The 19,824-nt window shown below is 44.0% G+C and overlaps 1 protein-coding gene and 3 non-coding genes across 5 annotated transcripts in view; 1 reads left to right on the top strand and 3 right to left on the bottom strand.

Moving 5' to 3' along the window:
- LOC8053863 (protein trachealess) overlaps window positions 1-19,824 on the bottom strand; it is a 521,715-nt gene that overhangs the window by 488,301 nt on the left and 13,590 nt on the right. For both annotated transcript variants that reach the window (XM_042287481.1, XM_042287479.1), the window contains exon 2: window positions 5,618-5,781. In XM_042287481.1, the coding sequence (XP_042143415.1) occupies window positions 5,618-5,727 (110 nt within the window). In that variant the 5' untranslated portion in view covers window positions 5,728-5,781. The remainder of the gene's footprint in view (window positions 1-5,617; window positions 5,782-19,824) is intronic.
- Trnat-ggu lies at window positions 6,408-6,480 on the bottom strand. Its single transcript has one exon. It is a non-coding gene; the product is annotated as a tRNA-Thr (tRNA).
- Window positions 6,710-6,782, bottom strand: Trnat-ggu. Its single transcript has one exon. It is a non-coding gene; the product is annotated as a tRNA-Thr (tRNA).
- On the top strand, window positions 7,194-7,266 carry Trnat-ggu. The gene has a single exon. It is a non-coding gene; the product is annotated as a tRNA-Thr (tRNA).

The following is a 19,824-nucleotide window of genomic DNA, read 5'->3' on the forward strand; positions in this document are numbered from 1 at the left end:
TGTCGTCAGCTTTCTTTTCCTGGAATTCATGGCGACTTCGTAGGAATAGAAAATAGCCAGTTTTATAACATTTCTCGCTCGCTCGAGTGGTTCGAGAAAGTTATCTCCGGCGCAAGACCCCAAGGGGCAACAAATGACGTCAAAGAAGCCAAAGTGTCATGCTGTTGACTGTCGCGATCCTGGCGGTTGGTCATAGAAATGCTGGCGAGAAGCACGAGCGAACGCGAGTTGTCGCTGTCGTCGCGGCGTCCCAACTTCTGACCGCCGAAGCTTCCGTGGACTGCCGCATTGGCGAGTGACTTGCGGCGAAACAGACGCTCTCCACTCCCTTGCCCCCGTTTCTCTCCGATGTCAGTATAAGCAATTGGTTAGAACGAGTCGTACCCGTTTTATTTATTTTTTTATTAAAGGAATATTTAATCAATCGAAAATCACCAATGCTCCGATTCGATGAGTTGCCCAATTTTGTTCTGTCTGTGGAGCCGCAGGTTCATCGCACATTTTGCGGTGTTCGCTCAACTGGGGTGCGCTCTCGTGTCGCGCGCTCTAAAGGCGCTCTCCCGCTGCGGGGACGCCCCCAGGATCGTGACCGGAGTCAGCATGACGCTTCTATGACGTCATTGGGCGTAAATGGACGGACCGCTTTTACAGACGCCGTAAACGGCACCAGTCGGAGACGCGTTCCAGGCGCCATAGCCCAACGAATCACGAGCAGAATACGGAGTGCAAGTTCGTCTGCTTCTATTGCAGGGGTTGTTGTGACGTCAGAAAGACACCGAGCTCTGATTGGTTTGATTGAAAGATAGTCGGTAGACCTCAAAGCAAGCTGCCTTGAGGTCTACCCACTATCCTCCAATCAGAGCCAATCAGAGCTCGGCGTTCTGACGTCACTACAAACCCTGCCAAAGAGCAGACGAACTTTCGCTGCGCATGATAGGGTTAGTAGCAAGCGCACAAAGAATGACGAGCGCCGTGACGATGCATTTTTTTCGCCGCTTCATTGGCTCCACTAGACTGTAGCGTCGGCTGCGGTCGAATTGTGAAACAGAGTATGCAAACCCGCTAGGAATACCTCCTTTTTAGCGCAGATGATTGCGTAGCCTACGTGAAACGCCGCTTCCCTGCCGATAAACAATATCCCCCGAACCCGAGGTTATCATGGGATTGATGGTGGGGAAACAGATCGAACATTAAATGGTTACACATAGACACAAGACACGCATAAAGCTGACTATCAGCGATTTTTTAGTATTTCTCATCCCTCGGTCTAGTCTTCCACATCCACTCGACCACTGCGTGTTCATGAGATTCGATTAATTGGATACGCGTTACGTAAACATTGGTAACGCAAATAATACATCGCGGAAAAACGTGCGAGATAAGAACAATACATTAAGTCAAGTAAGAAGTGAACTAAGAAGAAAAAAGAAAACAGATCACCATTCACTTCCATATATCGTTCTCACTGGGCCCCCGCACATTTTGACTTGGTCTGGCAAGTGGTGGTGGCAATTCAAAGGTAGATAATCTTAGGATACGAGTCAATTCCTCGCCAACAATTTACATCGTGTCCCGCAATAATGAGGAAAGTTGAGCGAGTTGCGGATACGGGTTAACGGTAAAACAGCGGCAAAAAACAAAGAACTAGAAGACCAAGTGCACGCACGAAGCGCTATTTCTTGACTGATTTATTTTTGAGAAACCCAGATAAAAGAGAAACGCGAACCATAAAATACATAATGTAATTTGATCCCGAAACGTGTCAAACCTACTCAGGAATGTCAACTCTGTTAAGCAACGCAACCGACGCCGCACTGCTGACACAGTATGTCTTCGTGCTTCGAATGAAAGAAAATCTGAAAGAAATGTCTCTAGTAATCGGTTGAATGTGACGCCATAAAATTGTCGTTTTATAATATAAGGTTACAATCGCACATGTCACAGTGTGCTGCCAAAGTTGCCCGATGGCAATGATCCGATCAATAGAGCATGTTTTCTTAACCTTTCATTAACCCATCTGCCGGTGTGCGCTATGTACACTTTCTCGCGGGACAGTTTAACGCTGAAAATTACACCGACGGCACACGGCACCTGTGGGACAGATTACTGGATATATTTTACGGTTCGCGTTTCACGTCGATTTGTGTTTCTTCAAGATAAAACAGTTGGGAGTCAGCGCTTTGTGCGTGCACTTCGCCTTGTCCTTCGTTTTTGGTGCTGTTTTTTATTTTTACTTTTTTTTAGCATTAACACCTTGACATCGTGTTTATAGGCGCTTATAAGTGCGGATACACTCTCATACACCTCCTCTTCGCATTACAACCCATGCTCGGTCCATCAGGAGCTTGCGGCCCAAAAACGACGACGAGTGCCAAGGATAGCGCGAGGACGACCCGCTCTTCGTCCAGCGCCGCCGTGAATCGACACGCCACGCCCCTTCTGGACAACGGCGACGTGATCGCGGGAGAGTCCACGCCGCCACGGAGAGGCGTCCCGGCGACGACGTTATCGAAGCGACGACGCCTGTCGAATAGAGAAGTGTCCCCTTCTCGCCGCCTCTTCCTCGAGCACGTCCGCCCCTCCTCGGCCGCTTCCCGTTTCCATAATTCCGTCGCCGTCTTGGGCATGTAAGACGTCCGACGCGTCGCGTCGCACGCGCCGTAATCCATCAAAAGAGAAACTCGTGTTCCCAAAGATACGCGACACGACAGGCCCTCGATACCCTTCGCGAGACCTCCGAGATTAGAGGGGAGAATCCGCGTTGTTACACCGAAAGCCGCTGTCGTCGCACGACGGCTCTGCCCTGGCTCGCGTAAAAAGTGTCGCCAGCGAAATAAAGCGATCTTGTGCGAATGTTATCGAGAAAGAGTAATCGATTATATGTACAATTACAACTGGGGAACAACTGTCCGGTAGATTTAGACAATTATGGTTGCTTTAATATAAACCGATACAAATTCCCTTACTTCGCTAAATCGCGTGATTATTGTGGCTGTTTAACGAGCTGCAAAACGCAGCCTGTTGGAAAACTCTGCACTTGCGATGTCGTGGTTATTGAAATGCGCGAGCTAAATTTGTATACTATTAATCGTGTGGCTGAGTATTTTTACAGGTCTCTTGATTGGGCTAATTGGTTCGTATTAGATATGAATAAAATAGCGCGAACTTGACACGGACAAAAAGCACACGTACAACCGCGCGAGTCCTGTCGCACGTGTGCCTTTTTTGTCCTTGTCAAGTTCGCGCTATTTTAATCGTGTCTGAGTGTTCTGTTTGCTCTGTTTTGCTACTCGCAAGAGTTTTCGATAATTTTTTTTTTATTTTGTTTTTATGTGATGGAAGGAAGGACTTAATTGTTTGACTCCGATAGTGAGGACTAGAAAGCTGTCATGTTATTAGCGCAATAATCACTAAACATATTTTTCACCGAAGAACACAATAACAAAACAAAACACACACAAAAGCGGTCATGCGTTTTACGGTTTTCTCTGTTGATTAAACTTTTTAGCTCGCTGGTTTGAGTTGGCTGCTGTATTCCTACGAGTGTCATATGGCTTGCAGTAATATTAGGAAATAACGATGGTGCCAGAAATTCAAGCAAAGACAGATCTACCAGAAGATATTTGGTTAGTGGGACGTGTGACTAAGTTTGTGTCATTGGTTGTGTTGGCCCTTTTTGGGTAGTTTCTAGTTTTTTCGTGGGTTATTTTGGTTTGTTTAACGTTCGGTGTGCACTTCTACTTGGTTGTGGGCTGATCTAAGGATGTCTTGGCATAATAACGCTTTAGGTGTGTTCGGAGTCTTGTGTTGTACGTTCCCATTTTTTTCTCTTGCTTCTGGGTTACTTTTACCTCTAGTTTCAGAGACGCCTTAAAAGTATCTCAGGGGGGGCCTTGCCCATACAGCAGGGGCGCGCTGGCGAATATCAGAAGGGGGCCACTTGCACTTTAAGGACCAGGCCCGGTCGACTTTGCGAGCGTCAATCACTTTCCGATCGGTTCGTACTCGGGCTTCGTTAGTCGGTGACCGCATACCGGTTCCATACTTCATAATACCGCAATTGGTTACAGCAATGTGAAGCAGCTGGTTAGAATGGAAAGTGGCGCAGAGCCACACATAAAGAGGACAAGACGAAAAGGGCACCGTTTCAATCATTCAAAAACCAAGACCGGTGTTGCACGAAACAGCCTCACTTTCCCACAAGGTGTTTTTTTTTTTCTAGCCGAAGCAAAAGAACGCCATCGTTACATTTTGTATTGGTACAAAACGGGAACTCGTTCGAAATTCTAAGTATCGACAAGTCGAATAATGTTTTTTTTTTAGTTCAACTATATATGACTTTAAAAATCATTTTTTTAGTTCAGCTATGATATACTTTAAAAACTAGAGAGGCTGAACAGGGTATTGTTGAGCCTCTCTAGTTTTTTTTTACTGTTTGAATCATTAGTAGTATGCTTAAGCTGCAATTTGTTTCGTCGCTGTCTGGCTTCATTGCATCATGATATCATCTTTAATCAAATTCGTTTAAATGAGGGAACGTAGCTGTGATGGCAACACGTTAAGCTTGATCAAGTGAAACAGCAACTAGTCATCTTACTAAAAGCGAGAATACGCGAGACAGGGCTTTTTAAAAGGCCTTCGTCTGCTGACTGAAATAACGACCATGTATCAGATACGCGAGAGGCTAAGAAGTGGATAAGCATGTCAAACCAAGGTGAGTGTATGCGTCATCAATGTTTTTCTTACTGTGCTCTGTGTTTCTTTGGGAAATGTCGACTCTGAAAAGGGTTGAGTACACGTGTTTGCTCTTGTTCCTGTCCGCTCGGCCGACGTCGAAATTTCAAGAGCTACGTGAACAGCCTCAATGAAGGATTTATGCGAGAAGCAATAAAATACTTATCTTTTTTTAGGGCTTTGGTAGACGTTTTTTTCTCTTATTACTGTCGTTGCAGCCAACCAGACAGCTTTCTGTCTAAGATGTTTACGCTCTAAAGCCGTAGTAAACCTAAAGAGGAAACCCTTCAACCTCTTATAATGATCCTAAACATCCGCGCATGAAGACCCCAATGTTAGGAGCACCCTGTATGCTCCTCCGTACGTATAGCGCTAAAGCGACATGGTAGCGAGGTGTACACTTGCTTTCTACTGCTCGCCTACGTATCCTACGTCGCTCTAAAGGCGAATTCAGACAATTCTGTTTTACTATGCCTAGTGTGACGAATGTGTTGTGATCTCCGCCGGCACACTGGTGTCATCTATCGGGTAGACCTGGAACACTTCAGACTTGCGTATAAATGGACTGAATGTTTTGCAGTATTTTACAGATCAAATCGACGGACTATTTATGAGAGATAGTTGCCTATAACATTTTCAGTGCCTAAAAAACAAGAAACAGCTATTTACGCACGTAAGAAGTGCTTCAGGTGTACCCGATAAAGACGGCGGTCTGTTAGTGGTTACAAGTAATCACAGTACACTCGGCACAGTCAAACGCAAACGTGTGAACCAATCGTGAGGTTGCCTTTGTCGTCTGCAACAGCCGGATACGCCGCCGATGGCGCTGCGCGCTTTGCAAGAGGCGGGGAGCCTGCATGGAAGGATGGCGGAAGCGACGTACCGGAAGTAGGGGTGGTATCCCTGCGGCGGCACGTGGAGGTCCATGGGCAAGGCGCCGGCGTATCCGTCCACCAGGCCTGCTCCGTGGGCCCCCGGGTGAGGGTGCTGCATCGCCCACGTGGTCGAAGCCGCCGGGCCTCGGACCAATCCTCGGTCCGGGTTTCACTGCACAAAAGAGACCGCATGTCGCCCAGCGTAAGTCGTGGGCACCTGGTCGTCAGTTACAGGACTTCACTGTGTCGCCGCTTCCATCAATACCCGACTGCCTCATCCTCTATACTTCGCCGCAAGCGCAGCCTGCCATTTCTGCATCACTGGGAGAACGGGCTCGGCTTTTGAACATCTGCACCACCACGAAACATCACGGAGTTCAGGGTTGCGAATAGCCGGGAAAAAGATCGGGAAAAGTCGAGAACCGTAGTTTCTATTCCCATGAGCCACCGTATGCAAGAAAAACAAATCTAGGCTACATGTGGAAAGTGTTGAACACCGATATTTTTCTGTCCTACTTTGTGTATGTCCCTCTCTCGCTTGTTTCTTCGTCTGCGGGTGTTTGTTTAAAAATGACACAAAGGAGATAAAGGAAATACACCGTGATATTAAAAACAAATAAATGATAATTTTATTCGTATATATAGTGACGTTTTGCAAGGAAAATTAAGCAGAAATATAGAAATACAGTAGAGATAAACTTGACGAAAGTAATCCCTGGAGAAGGGGAACAAGAGGGACAAAGGACAAACATAAATCTCCAAACACAGCTAGGTGACTGGTGAGCGACCGAAAAAATCCGCCTGGTCCGGGTATCGAACCCGGGACCTCTCCATTACCAGTGGAGCGCTCTACCAACTGAGCTAACCAGGGGTTAGACGTCAGTAGAGCAAACGGGTTTTATCAGCTGCCACCAGTCGAACACCAACAAGGGTGAAGCTTGCAATTTAAGGTTATAATTATAATGCAATTAAATACAAAGGTGCAAGCGAGCTGGACAAGAATGACGAAAGTAATCCCTGGAGAAGGGGAACAAGAGGGACAAAGGACAAACATAAATCTCCAAACACAGCTAGGTGACTGGTGAGCGACCGAAAAAATCCGCCTGGTCCGGGTATCGAACCCGGGACCTCTCCATTACCAGTGGAGCGCTCTACCAACTGAGCTAACCAGGGGTTAGACGTCAGTAGAGCAAACGGGTTTTATCAGCTGCCACCAGTCGAACACCAACAAGGGTGAAGCTTGCAATTTAAGGTTATAATTATAATGCAATTAAATGCAAAGGTGCAAGCGAGCTGGACAAGAATGACGAAAGTAATCCCTGGAGAAGGGGAACAAGAGGGACAAAGGACAAACATAAATCTCCAAACACAGCTAGGTGACTGGTGAGCGACCGAAAAAATCCGCCTGGTCCGGGTATCGAATGGACGAGCTGGACAAGAATGACTTTCGTCATTCTTGTCCAGCTCGCTTGCACCTTTGCATTTAATTGCATTATAATTATAACCTTAAATTGCAAGCTTCACCCTTGTTGGTGTTCGACTGGTGGCAGCTGATAAAACCCGTTTGCTCCACTGACGTCTCACCCCTGGTTAGCTCAGTTGGTAGAGCGCTCCACTGGTAATGGAGAGGTCCCGGGTTCGATACCCGGACCAGGCGGATTTTTTCGGTCGCTCACCAGTCACCTAGCTGTGTTTGGAGATTTATGTTTGTCCTTTGTCCCTCTTGTTCCCCTTCTCCAGGGATTACTTTCGTCATTCTTGTCCAGCTCGCTTGCACCTTTGCATTTAATTGCATTATAATTATAAAAAGAGATAAACTTGTTACATTACGTCGTAGGGTTCACTAATACTGTTGCCGGTGGGTGCGTTACATGAAAGCCCCGAGTCACTTTATCGAACTAACAACTCAACAGGCATTTAGAGCATCTCCGGATACCGTTTTCTCACTCTAGGTCTATTTTCCTCTTTTGTTCGTGGATTTGTAAAAGAGCATTGCGGCATTATGACGGGCATGACTTAACACCTCTCAAGCTGAAACAAGTCAGATCACATGCTCTTTACAAAGCGAGAATACGAGACTGAAGCGAATGAAACTTCACATGAGAGCTCGATCGGAATTGATTCACCATAATATTTTTATCATAGGTGTAGTGGCATGACTTCTAATTTATTCACTGGTTTGTTCGAACAATATATAACCATTGAAAAGTAACCATTTCGGCGAAAATCTACCTCGTTAGGTGAGTATTAATAAAAGAAGCTGCAGGTACTCTAACCAACCGTGTTTAAACACAGTTGGTTAAGGAACCTTCAGCAACAGTCAGCGCTATCTTTCCTCGTGGTTCTGCTGATATGCACCCTAACTTAGCTTTACCACTGCCTTAACAGTTAAAAACTACATTTAATAAGATTCCATTAGCATCAAACTACGGACGTTGTTTAGGCTAGTAAAATGACATGACTCACTCCAAACAATTTTACAGAGTTGTGTTTAAGTTGTGTTTAACGTAACATCACATAAACACGTCAAACATGTGCTGGTAACCACCACGATGAAATACCCAATAGTGTATATAGAAAACAATATTTAGGTTCAAAATTATCGCGGTGCCGCCGCAATTTCGTTTAACATGCCCATGTCATCTTCTGCCACATTTGTGATCACATTGGGAGGTAAAAATTCGCCCTCCCTCCCCCTTCCCATGGTTGGCTTCATGCTAGAGCCATCCGCGACATATTTTGTGGTCTTGGAGTTGCTTCGAAACACGAGTGGTGCCCTAACGTACATTGAAACGTTAATGCGGTAGGTGCATATGCTGACCCAATAGCAGCGTCGAACAAATAGCTGCATAACAACAATTTATTTACCGTAACGTTCAAGAATAACACCATCATCACGAGATGACATAGAGAACAAGCTGTTTTTATTTCCTATTTCCTTCGGTGATGATATAATCACCAAAGTGACTGCTCTAAATTAATGTCGCTGATGTCAACTTTGCACGAACTTCGGTGTGACGTTCGTTAGTCACTGTGACGGAAGGAGAAGTTTCGAACTCCACGACCACTAGCCGTATCGAGGTCTACGGTGCTCTAGAGTTTGGAGTAGAAAAGGTTCTGTTCAGAAGAGGACAAAGGCGTCAGTGTGCGCGCAGATGGTGGCCTGCAACTTTGTGAGATATAGAGGTCGCCTGAGAGGAAGTACACATGTATAAAAACAGAATTGATAGCCAAAGCGAAAACTCGGGCAAGTATAGTCAAGGGAAGACAAGAAAGATCAAAAGGATTTAAATCGTGGTTCGAATCGTCATTTAAATCAGACCAGTTTTACTAGGATTACTTCAATGATCGGGAAAGTTATTAAATCACAACTTTCCCGCAAAAAAAAAAGACCCAAAGATATTTTTTTACTTCCCGTTTATCTATCATTTGAGTCTTATTTTCTACGTGTATTTGTTTATATTTATTTCAAAGATTTATCAACAAAGACATATTATTAATAGGCGGAAAACGAAAAAACGCAGTGCTCTTCAGAGCAATCGCAGCGTTGAGCTTACTTCCTGCCCTCCACGTCATTTGTCAGTTACGTACAGCTATTCAGAACGTGAAAGAAGAAGAAAAAGAACAAGATAATTGATGTACTATTGAAAGAGTATTTAGAACACGAAAGAGAAAGATGATAGATATATTTAGCTAACTAATAGAATATGACGCTCTTTTTGCCAGGTTTACGTCAATGAAATGTTGCTAATTAAGCTACTTTAAATTTACAGGAATTCTTTCTTCCGCATTATCTGTCATGAGACGGACTACTTAATTAATCTGCCTAGTTTGAAAAATATATCTTGCGATAAATAACAACTTTTTCAAGCTACGGTGGTCTAAATCAAATTATTCAGATTTAAAATAAATAAACCAAATTTGTTAATTCAAAAGAACGCGATTTGTTTTTACCCTGAGGCATACACATTCAGCAAAAGCCACGAGACATAAGATGGCTGATTAGAAATATAAACTTTATGTGAAATAAGAATTCTTGACGTATTGAGATGTTGGGAATATTGCAGAACAAAACTTGATAACGTTGAACTTCAGCTTTTTATTAGGCAGGAGCTAATATTACCAGGGTTCATTTTCCTTAATAGGTGTGCTTTGATTGTTTCACGTCTCATTTAGGAAAGATAGAGTGTATAGTGGCAGAGTGCATGCTTAAAACATGTGGAGCAGAACATATTAAATGTGTCGGTGAGTGAACTTGACCGATTGTGGAACTTAATTTTTAGCGTTTTTTTTTTTTTTTTTACAAATATTTGATTTCAACCGTTCCTCGGAAAGTGATAATGTCATCACCATGTTTAACCTTTCACATATGCGGCAGTCTGCATCCCAACTTTTACCTGTAATCACTGCCATTATGTTAAAACGACTGAGACGGGGTGTGAAAAAAAACTCGAAACAACCAAAAGTAGAAGAGAGAGAGAAAGAAGTCAATCACTGTGTTTCCGTCTAATCACTGCTTTGGCGCGATATATCCTCCACTGGTGTTGCGCGAAAAACTCCTAAATTAAAGAGCGTAACAGGTAATGTTTACATTTTCAAGTCTTTATTAAGCGCTTGGAACTGCTCGCCACCTCAAATTTTAAATTCGAATAAATAATTTTATGTATTAATAGCCCGCAAAGGTACCTCCATAAACATAATACGACTTTTCCAACTCTTCGAATAAATCAATTTTATTTGCATATGATTGACGATTTGCACAGTTCGCATAATGTTCTGGAATATCCATGGCAGCTTTGTCGGTGTAGATGTCTGGTGCATCGCTGCGACCGGCAAACGTGTTTAAACGTTGTAATCCTGAAACCTGATAAAATGTTAATACCCTGGACCAGATGAACACTCGGGAATTTATTTCTAATATGCGCAAGGGTTGCAGTGAAAACTATGTAGGTTACCGTGCCTTTTATACATTACTGCATAGAGGTTACACGTCGGCTGCCATTGAAGTAACTTATATATCGACTTCTTGACTTTAAATGTGGGCCTTGTAGCCTACAGTCTAGACGAAAATCAAACATCAAAACGACTGCCGTTGCAACCTTTATGTTAAAGGCTACTCCGGCTCAGAAGTTACGCTATAGGTTACCGAGCTTATAGTGCAGGTAACAAATGCGCAGGCTGCCGCAAGCTGAGTCGCTGTCGTAGATGGCATATTGATGAGTTTGCTTTTGATTGTAAGGGTAATTGATAGTATATAAGCTCAACTTGATCATCTTATAAAGGGTGTTTGCATTCCGTAAAATATCTGTCGAAAGAAATATGTGCACGCGCTCAAGTGCTACCAGAGGTGTATAACGTGGATGGGCTCATCTTTTTTCATATTGTCCGGTACATTAATGCGAAAGCATTATATGTCTCATAGAGTGAAGCCGACGAAAAACGGCACCTAAATTCCCATTGGCTGAGCGAAGCAGCACCTAAATTCTCATCCGTCCCTTTTAAATAAAACACAAAGAAAAGCACAGCAACGCAGATGCCTCGTCACGGAAGCCGGCGGGTGCGCTCAAGGTCAAAGCGGAACCGCTTCAGAAATAAAACAGAAATAAGAGCACAGCAACGCAATGCTTCGTCACGGAAGCCGTCGTGAAGCCGGCAGGGTTCGCCGCGTCTGCGCAGTGGGGGAGCATGATGTCACCGCCAGAGCGTAGTGTGTGATATTGAAGACGTGGCGCGCTGCTAGTAGGAATGCGCAAGCATTCCTACATGTAAGCAATAATCACGTAATCAAATAAATAATCCGTCGGCTGGATAACTTTTGAATACACCCGAATCACGCCAAGTTTCCGTGCGTGCTATCTAATTACTTTATAGCAGGTTGTAATACGGCCGCTCGATTCCTGCTCTCGGTCTGCTGGAACGACCTGCCAAGTGGCTTTTTTTTCCGAAGGGAAACGAAATTGCTCGAGGCGGACGCAGTAAATGATATTCAGCCTGGTGGCGCGTATAGCAGTCAGAGTGACCAGCGGCGAAAGAGCGGGAGTGGAGCGACGCTGTTCCACGCCTCCAGCGACGAGCTCAGAAACCTCGGCTGAAGCGCTGTTTCTATGCGTCTCCTGGTGAAGCGGCAGGGCGTCCCAAAGCGGCACTGGAGGAAAGGCCGTCATTCTAAAATGAGAAGCTCAGGTCTAAAAGTTCAGGCAACAAAAAATACTCTCAGCCGAATGCCCAATGTGAGGGTGTACATTAAGCATTGGTCGGAGCTTTGTTTTTGTGGGTACAAATGCTTAACCAAAATGATGCTGAGTGGATCTTTCTTTCTATAGCGACCGTAAGGTTGTGCGTTTGCATTAAGTGAGGTCATTACGCCATTTCTCTCTGCAAAATTAAAGACGAAGACTCGCTAGCAGTTCTTGCGTTGCGTGTTGGTTTTTAGGGGTGCTTACGGTAGCATAATATATTTAACACGTATATGGTGCACAACAAGACAGCTCTATTTGCTTGACTTACAAACAGGAGACGTCTGGGGTGGTGGCTATAACAACGTCAGGTTAAACTGCAGTTAAACTAACGTCACTTGAAACTATAACATTCCGTGGATAGACGCGAGTCTAATCCGCATTTAAAAATTATTATACATGACGCTGCATAATGATTTGCCTACACTACATAAGGTCTTATAGGAGCCATATAGATGTTTATATTCCCGACAAAAACATTTGATAAATGGGCAATCTTAAAAATTGATCGAAACTAATAAAAAGACCGAACATTTACATAGAAATACCAGTTCTTAGGCTATTCAATTATAAGTAAAATTTATCACGCCGACGCCGCTTCGTGCAGAGTTTTCATAATCACATCAAAATAGGTAAAGCTTATACGAAGGAAGAAGAAGGGAACGTGGTCACTCAAGCTGACATGTTTGTTTATGGACACACCTAAGAGCAAGACATCGCCCCTCATCTCTACGTTTTTTTTAACTTTAGCCATATAATTTATTAAAAGTTTAACGCATTCTAAAGAACGCCTTCTGCAGGAAAGAGTTCTCAATATTTCGCCCAGTGTGCATGATCGCAAACAAAGATTCAGATCCGATCTAGGCATGTACCTTTTTAACTATATATAGAACGTGTTCTCGAGCACTATTGAGGAGGGAAAAAAAAGCGGTGTAATTAAGTTCATGAGCGAAGTGCAGTGGAAATTTTACAGTGGAGTCCTTGATAAGAAAACGTAGTATTTCCCATGAACCGGGCCAAAAACGGAAACATACTACCTGGTTGACGCAGCTGCTCACAGATGGTGCGACGCACGCTTGAACACTCTTTAGGGCGTTCATCTCGAAGAAGCTTTGAGGGTCTTGTTACATGTGCTGCCATTCGTGAGTAGCAGCGTCAACCAGGACGTTTCTTTCCGTTTTGACGTAGAGCTACGTTTTCCTCCGCGCTTGGAAGGGGGCGCGAAGTTGGGAGATTTATGTTACGAAAACTTAATCACGGAAGTGACGTCACAGAGATAACACCGGAGCGGCCACCGATTTGCATCGCCGCGCTCCCTGGCGGCGCGCCGTACCTGCTGCCGAGAACCACGCAGTACGCACGCGCGTCCTTTTAATGCGATAGCATTCTTTAGCTCCCCCCCCCCCCCCCAGACTTCTTAGACTTTCTTGCCTCCTAATGCGCAGTAGGTATGCGCAGTAGACCCTTTCAGCTCACATTATCACACTCCTTCGCATTCGCACCCTCTTCGAAGGACCTGATAACATTTACGCCGTCCTCGACGTCGTCCTAGAGGTCGTCCTAGACGCCACCTTTGACATCGTCCTTAAGGACGACATCCTAGATGTCGTTGTTGAGGTCGTCCTAGAGCTCTTCCTAGACACCGTCCTTGAGGTCGTCCTAGACGTCGTCTTTGACGACGTCATCTAGGACGTCATCTACGACGTCACCCTTGAGGTTGTCCTAACGAATACTATCGCAATACTTAGACAACCAACAACAGTCGTTTCTGTGGCAATTTCTTATATGCTGGCTTGCTTGCTAGCCCGCTTCAACGCGACGCGCTGCCTTCCAATTGCTTGAGTCCTCTGCGGCAAGGGTAGTTCACAGGACTCTCAAGCGCGGCTCGGCGAAACGTTAACCATCCCTCACCCCTCTCTCATTTCTTGTGCCACCCACAAGTACTTCTACGGAAATTTATGCAGCATAGTACACCTATGCATCGACCATTTTGTCATATGGTGCGTACAAAATGTCGTTTCTTTTTGTTATCGTTTCTTTCTTTTTTTTTGTTTAGAAGCCTAAACTCATAAAATTTGAGAATAATAAATTATTCCCAACTTATATCCCCCCCCCCCCCCCCTGTACAAATTTTAATAGCACTCCGTTCAGTGGTTTATTTATACGGCTTTGTTCAGGACTGGACAGCACTCGAGAACACCCTGTAGAACGTCCGACACTCTTCCCATGGAAGTTCATCTGATTGGATGCTCCCCCCCCCCCCCCCCCCCTTCGACACACCAGATTTCTCAGATCACTAAAGAAGCGTTCGGGCGTCTTGAAATGGTCAGGACAGCTCTTAATTGCACTGTCCCTCAAGCCAGCGGACATGAACACGAGATTATATTAAACGTTTTGATGAAAGTTTACTCTAACAATCAACTCACGCCCTATTTTTACTTGCCACCGAGCAGTCGGTAAAGCATAGAGTTGCTGGAGCCTTAGAACACTGACGATAGTTCTGGGAGACCCAAGTGCGCTTTTCATTTAGCATCCCTTGCCATCGCCCCGCATTGGTTCAGCCAGTTCATTTATTTTAGATCACATACTTTTTTGTGCGTTTATTGTTCAAAATACCCGCATCAGACGAAACGCTAGTGCGTTGGTCGTGGCAGTCGCTCGAAATTGTTTCATACATCACTTTGTGTTTAATCCCACGAGCAGTTCCTTGAGCTCAAGATTACAAATAAATCATCTGTTTTAGAAAGTGCCCAGGTTTACGTAAAACGGGCACGCCTTTCCAAGAATAGAAGAATTATTGTAGTAAACTTGAGGAAGAAAGAGTTGACAGTTCCTTCTGTGAAATATGCTTTCTCTGTTTATTGACCAGTTCTTTTCTACTTTTTACGCTCCTATATGGTTCTCAAACAAGTATTTTTTGTCGGAATTTATTAGAATTGCTTCACTTCATACCATTGCGTTATTGTCTATGTTTTGTGGGCAAAATTACTTCAAACAATATTTTATCCCGCCTCTAATATATTTCGTTAAAAATGTTTGTTTTGTACATCCAATTCAAGATATGCCCTATATTGTTGTTCAATTGCAAAACCCGAGATGTCTGAGTCTTCGCGTCGTGTATCGAGTCGTGTATCTCTCGTTCTTCTGGGTCACTTCGTGTTTTAACAGTGTACAGTTGTGTTCTCACCAATCTAGAGATACGAAGTTTGCGTCGATGACTCGTGATCTTTTAGAGCGTAATGAGCCGTTCTCCTTTCTGAAACCTATACGGCGTGTAAGTTCGCCTGCTCCTTGAGCACCTCGTGCCTTTGTTTACCCCCCCCCCCCCCCCGCCATCCCCCCTCCAAAAACCTCCCCCGTGCTTTTGATTCCCCCCAACATCAGCTGAAGACGGCGCTCGCTCGGCTGCCTCGTCATCCAGCGTTCCCTGCTCGCTCTCTGTGTTGCTCTTCAATTGGCGTGCTCCTCCCTCTGATACGCCGAAGACGGACTTTGGACCACTTGCTCGCCGTATGAATATTTTGACTGTGACCTTGCTACCTTTACGAAAATACCTTCGTTTCCCAAGCGACCCGTTACACAAGCTTAACACAGTACGAGAAAAACAACAAAAGGGAATCCTTCACCCACAAACATCGCCTGAAACGCCGAACAGTAGACGCAGAAGTCAGACTCCGATGCGCATCATCAAAACCGAAGCAGGACTAATGAGGCAGGCAAGCGGGTTCAAAATTCAATTCAGTTCAATTCAATGCTTATTTTGCGTTCTTACCCCCAGCTCAAAGGCCTTTGCGGTAAAGCACGAACCATAGAATACATATTCATCACAAATATGCATGCTTCAAGTTATACACATGTTTTAAACCTTATACATATGGCTTACACTAATACACATGCAAACAGTTTTGGCAAGTTTGGAGCAACACTGTACCAACAAGGGGCAATTTTGTACAAAAATGATAAGCATTGCAAAACTACGTGTTTAAAACATGTTGAATCCGTGATACCGCTGACAGGTTGCTATGCACATCTAGGTAAAAAAAAACTTTTGAGATTTCTAGAGTTTGCACTGACAGAAATGCGGAAGTGTAAATAAGCAAGAAGTGTAGGACTGTCTATGGACCCATGAACTAACCTGTGCAAAAACTTAACATCCCGGACAAATTTCCTGTTATGTAGAGTGAACAGTTTTTGTTTGGATAAAATTAAATTATATTCAAAATAACATTTACGACCAAAATATCTGTCATAAACAATGCGCACAAATGGTTTTTGTTTATGTCAATTTTTTTCACTCGCTGTGCTAGAGATAGAGTTCCGAATGACAGATGCAAATTCAAGCTTATAGTCCGTTGCAACCTAAGAACGAAGGGCAAGGGTAAGACGGACCGGGGAGGAGGAAGCAGACGGAACGGTAAAGAGAGAAGGAGGTTTCCCCCTCTCTTCTCCAGCGTTCCGTCTGCTTCCTCCTCCCCGGTCCGTCTTACCCTCGCCCTTCGTTCTTAGGTTGCAAAGGACTATAGAGCGTACATGAGTACTGAAGAGTCGCAACAGACAATGATGAGAGGTAAATGCTCTAGTTAGGCGGGTCATTATTCCCAACATGCGCAGACTCTGGCTAACAATGGAGTTCACGTGAGAATTATAAAAGAAGAGGTCATCCACAAAAATTACTAGATCTTTAATGGACATACAAAAACCCGAGGCTATGTAAAAAAATGGGGCATACGACGCGCTTTAAATTTGAGACATGTGGTATACGTCCTCTTTTCCACATCATTTACGGGTTTCAGTATTTGTTCAAAACATTCGTGAGCTTCTTTTTCACTATGAGGTAGGATCATTTTTTTATGCCTCGTGGACTGAGCATACGTTGTAACGTCTGAGCATGCGTTACAATGCATTTTGCTATTAGAATGAGACGAAAAATTCCTACGCACACGGTTCTCATTCGATTTTTTTTTTTTGTTGTAATGAAAGTACGGCTCCTAATTTACAGGAAGACACAAAGCGGTTTTGCTTTTGGAATGTGATTGGAATGAAGGAATGATTATAAATTAAGTAATTCGTTTTAACTTGTGTTTAATGCTTCAGGTGCGATGCCAAGGTATCAATGTCTACAATATCGAAAAGTGTGCCAGCGGTTGGGAATGTCGTGCATTTTGAAGAGTACATTTGTAACGCTTGTTTTACCAGGGACATTTTGAGCAAGAAGTAATCCCGCACTTGTGTGAGGTGTTCTCATCTCCTGTGGGGTCCTTTAGCAGAAGTGACTTAGGAACAACACAGCAAATGGAAAAACTGTTCTGGCAATCACAAATAAGTTTTCGGCATTATTAAAATGGCTAGCGTCCTCTAAATCGAACCGGACAGATAAATATTCTGACTTATAGCAGAACTTTAACACTGCAGCCTGGGCCGGCGTTTATGCCAAGTCTTGCCGAACTTCGTGCGAGGAATATCTCTTTATCGCTACTTCCTGTAGACTCAGGTATCAGAGACGAATTTACCTGACAAAACTTCGGCAGACCACAAACCTATTTTAGGAACCTTTACAGCTTCACTCTAACGTCACGTTACCGCTGAAACTTGCTCAGATTAGGTTGTTGTTTCTATCCTCCAGGTTTTCCTCGACGTCTATCAGCGATCTCTCGACGCGGGGCATCTCAAGGCCCTAAAACCTTGCGGACAGGTAAAATGCTTTTAGAACGCGACGTGCACATCTCTGCATCAGCTAGCTAACATTACGAAAATAGGTAATGCTGTATAGTTCTGGATGCTACAGACCACCCTCCCCCCCCCCCCCCCCCCCGGCCCCTTTTTTTAACTCAGTAGTTGAGTGAGAGTTTGACTTGATTTGTTTCTACATCTGTATGCCAACCCGTGCCGACTGTCAGGTCATTTTTCTGATACTGGTGTTCGTTTTGACCTGCAAGTCGGTTTTTGCTTTTCCGCGTTTTCAGTTCGGCTAAAGGCTAGTTTAGGCGTTTGAGTTTTAGTACTGCCGTTATGACTCCTTGTTTTCCACTGCGACGCATTGCACAAACTTGAAAGGAGGTCGCGCCACTGTGAAAATATCACTATAACGGTCCTGGCCCTGAACTAGCCGAAAGGTTTTGCAGTATTTGCGAGATGAAATATACGCGCTAGGAGAAAAGAGAAGGTTATACTAAACTATCACAATTAATTCACGCTCATTGTAAAAGTGTGGTGCCTAAAATATCAGAAAATAAACGCAGACCGTAAGTAGAGTAGCGCTACCCGAAAGGTGGCGTCAGTATTTGTGTTGCGGTGTTACCCTATAATCCGCTGAGGAGGCAGAGCAAAACGCATGGCGCCTGACAGTGCCTCTGCCCCCCCCCCCCCCTTTTTCGAATTCTGTTCAAAAGCTTAAAAATACAGATACAATATAGATATAATAAAGGAATACATTTAAGTATGGCCGTTATGTTCTTTCGTCTCGAAGAAATATCATCCGAGACGTTAATTAGTCAGCGTAGCCGCTTGGAAGGCACTCTAGCCAAGGACGTAATTCTGTTCCAAACAGGTGAACACATTTCACAGACCAAGCAACTATCCCCCCTCCACACACATACACACACTCACACACACAGGCTGCGGAATCGAAAGATCCAAGTAGGCCTACATGATCGGGTCGACGTGCCTCCAACTAAAGGATGAACGGCCTGAATTCCCATTGAACCTTAAAAAAATAAGGAAGGTCCAGGCCTGAAGGTTCAACGTTCCTGAATATCCAACAAGCCTGATGGTTCAACGGTGAATCTTTCGTCCCGTTTGACCGTTCAATTCGTTCAATATTCAGACCCTGAATCACCGAATACCGAGAGGCCCACTGCAGAAAACATACAGCACAAACACGCCATCGGCACGAAAACGCCTTCGCTGGTTTTGTTTCTTTCAATCAGGAAGAGTCACTAGATCGTACCACCTAATTAATGTCCAGGATAAGCATACTGCATAATGATAGCCAAAAGTTATGTTCTGATAAAAATAAAAAAAACTGCGAAAAGTTGCGTGGTCGTGTCAGGAGGTAGTTTATTAACAGTCTAAAATATACGAGATGTAATTACTGATCGGAACCCTTGCCCCAAAGTTGGTGTGCTAAAAAAATGAAAGAACAGCTTCTCTGGGATCGTATTAAGTTGAAATTATGTCTTCTGTAGCTGATACATGCACGTTCAATTTTTTACTGCATACGAAATGTTTATTGACCCAGCTGCTTTTCATGAGCTTTCTACAAGAACATTGCCTACAAGGAGTTTCTTCCAAAACCATAAAAATATTAGTAACAATTTTAAAGATCAAATTGAGAAACGTCCATCAAATATATGCAAGTAGAAGTTTCCAAAGCTCAAGATTTTATTAGAATGAAAATTTGGGCGAGTCGGTAAGAGTTCATAGTATAAAAAACAGCACGACCTGGTCGAGGAAAAAGATAAATACACAGGTTAGCGCTTGTCCAGTGTATCTCTCTTCAATGTTCTCGCCCAAGTCTCGCTTTTTTTCATAATTATCTCATTTTTTTCGTGATTTTTGACACGGCAATTATAGTTTGAAATATTAGAAATCATTGACCAGCATGAAACGGCGTTACCAACAGACGCTCTCAGAAAACAAAATGAGAAGAATCCAAAGACAAAACTTTTGAAGGAAAATTCACAACCCAACTATCTTTGGATTGCAAGTGTCCATGTGCCAGCGTGTGCTATCATTGCCAGTGTCTTCACTGAGACTCTACGAAACATAATTGTTGTTTATTTTGCCCAAAGAAAATCGGTCCTGGATTTTTCCATATACAGATGCTTAATATATTTTTCGTTTCACGAAATTGGACCGGGTATATTTATGATAACGCAAGCAGGTTTCATAGTCCATACTTGATTTCGATTGCCGTCTAGTCCTCTATTCACATGGTTTGAATTTAGGTGCGTGCTTATCCGCCTCATCTTCCGCGTTAG

The sequence above is a fragment of the Ixodes scapularis genome, unplaced genomic scaffold (genome assembly GCF_016920785.2).
Source record: "Ixodes scapularis isolate PalLabHiFi unplaced genomic scaffold, ASM1692078v2 PGA_scaffold10__122_contigs__length_95168666, whole genome shotgun sequence".
NCBI lineage: Eukaryota > Metazoa > Arthropoda > Arachnida > Ixodida > Ixodidae > Ixodes > Ixodes scapularis.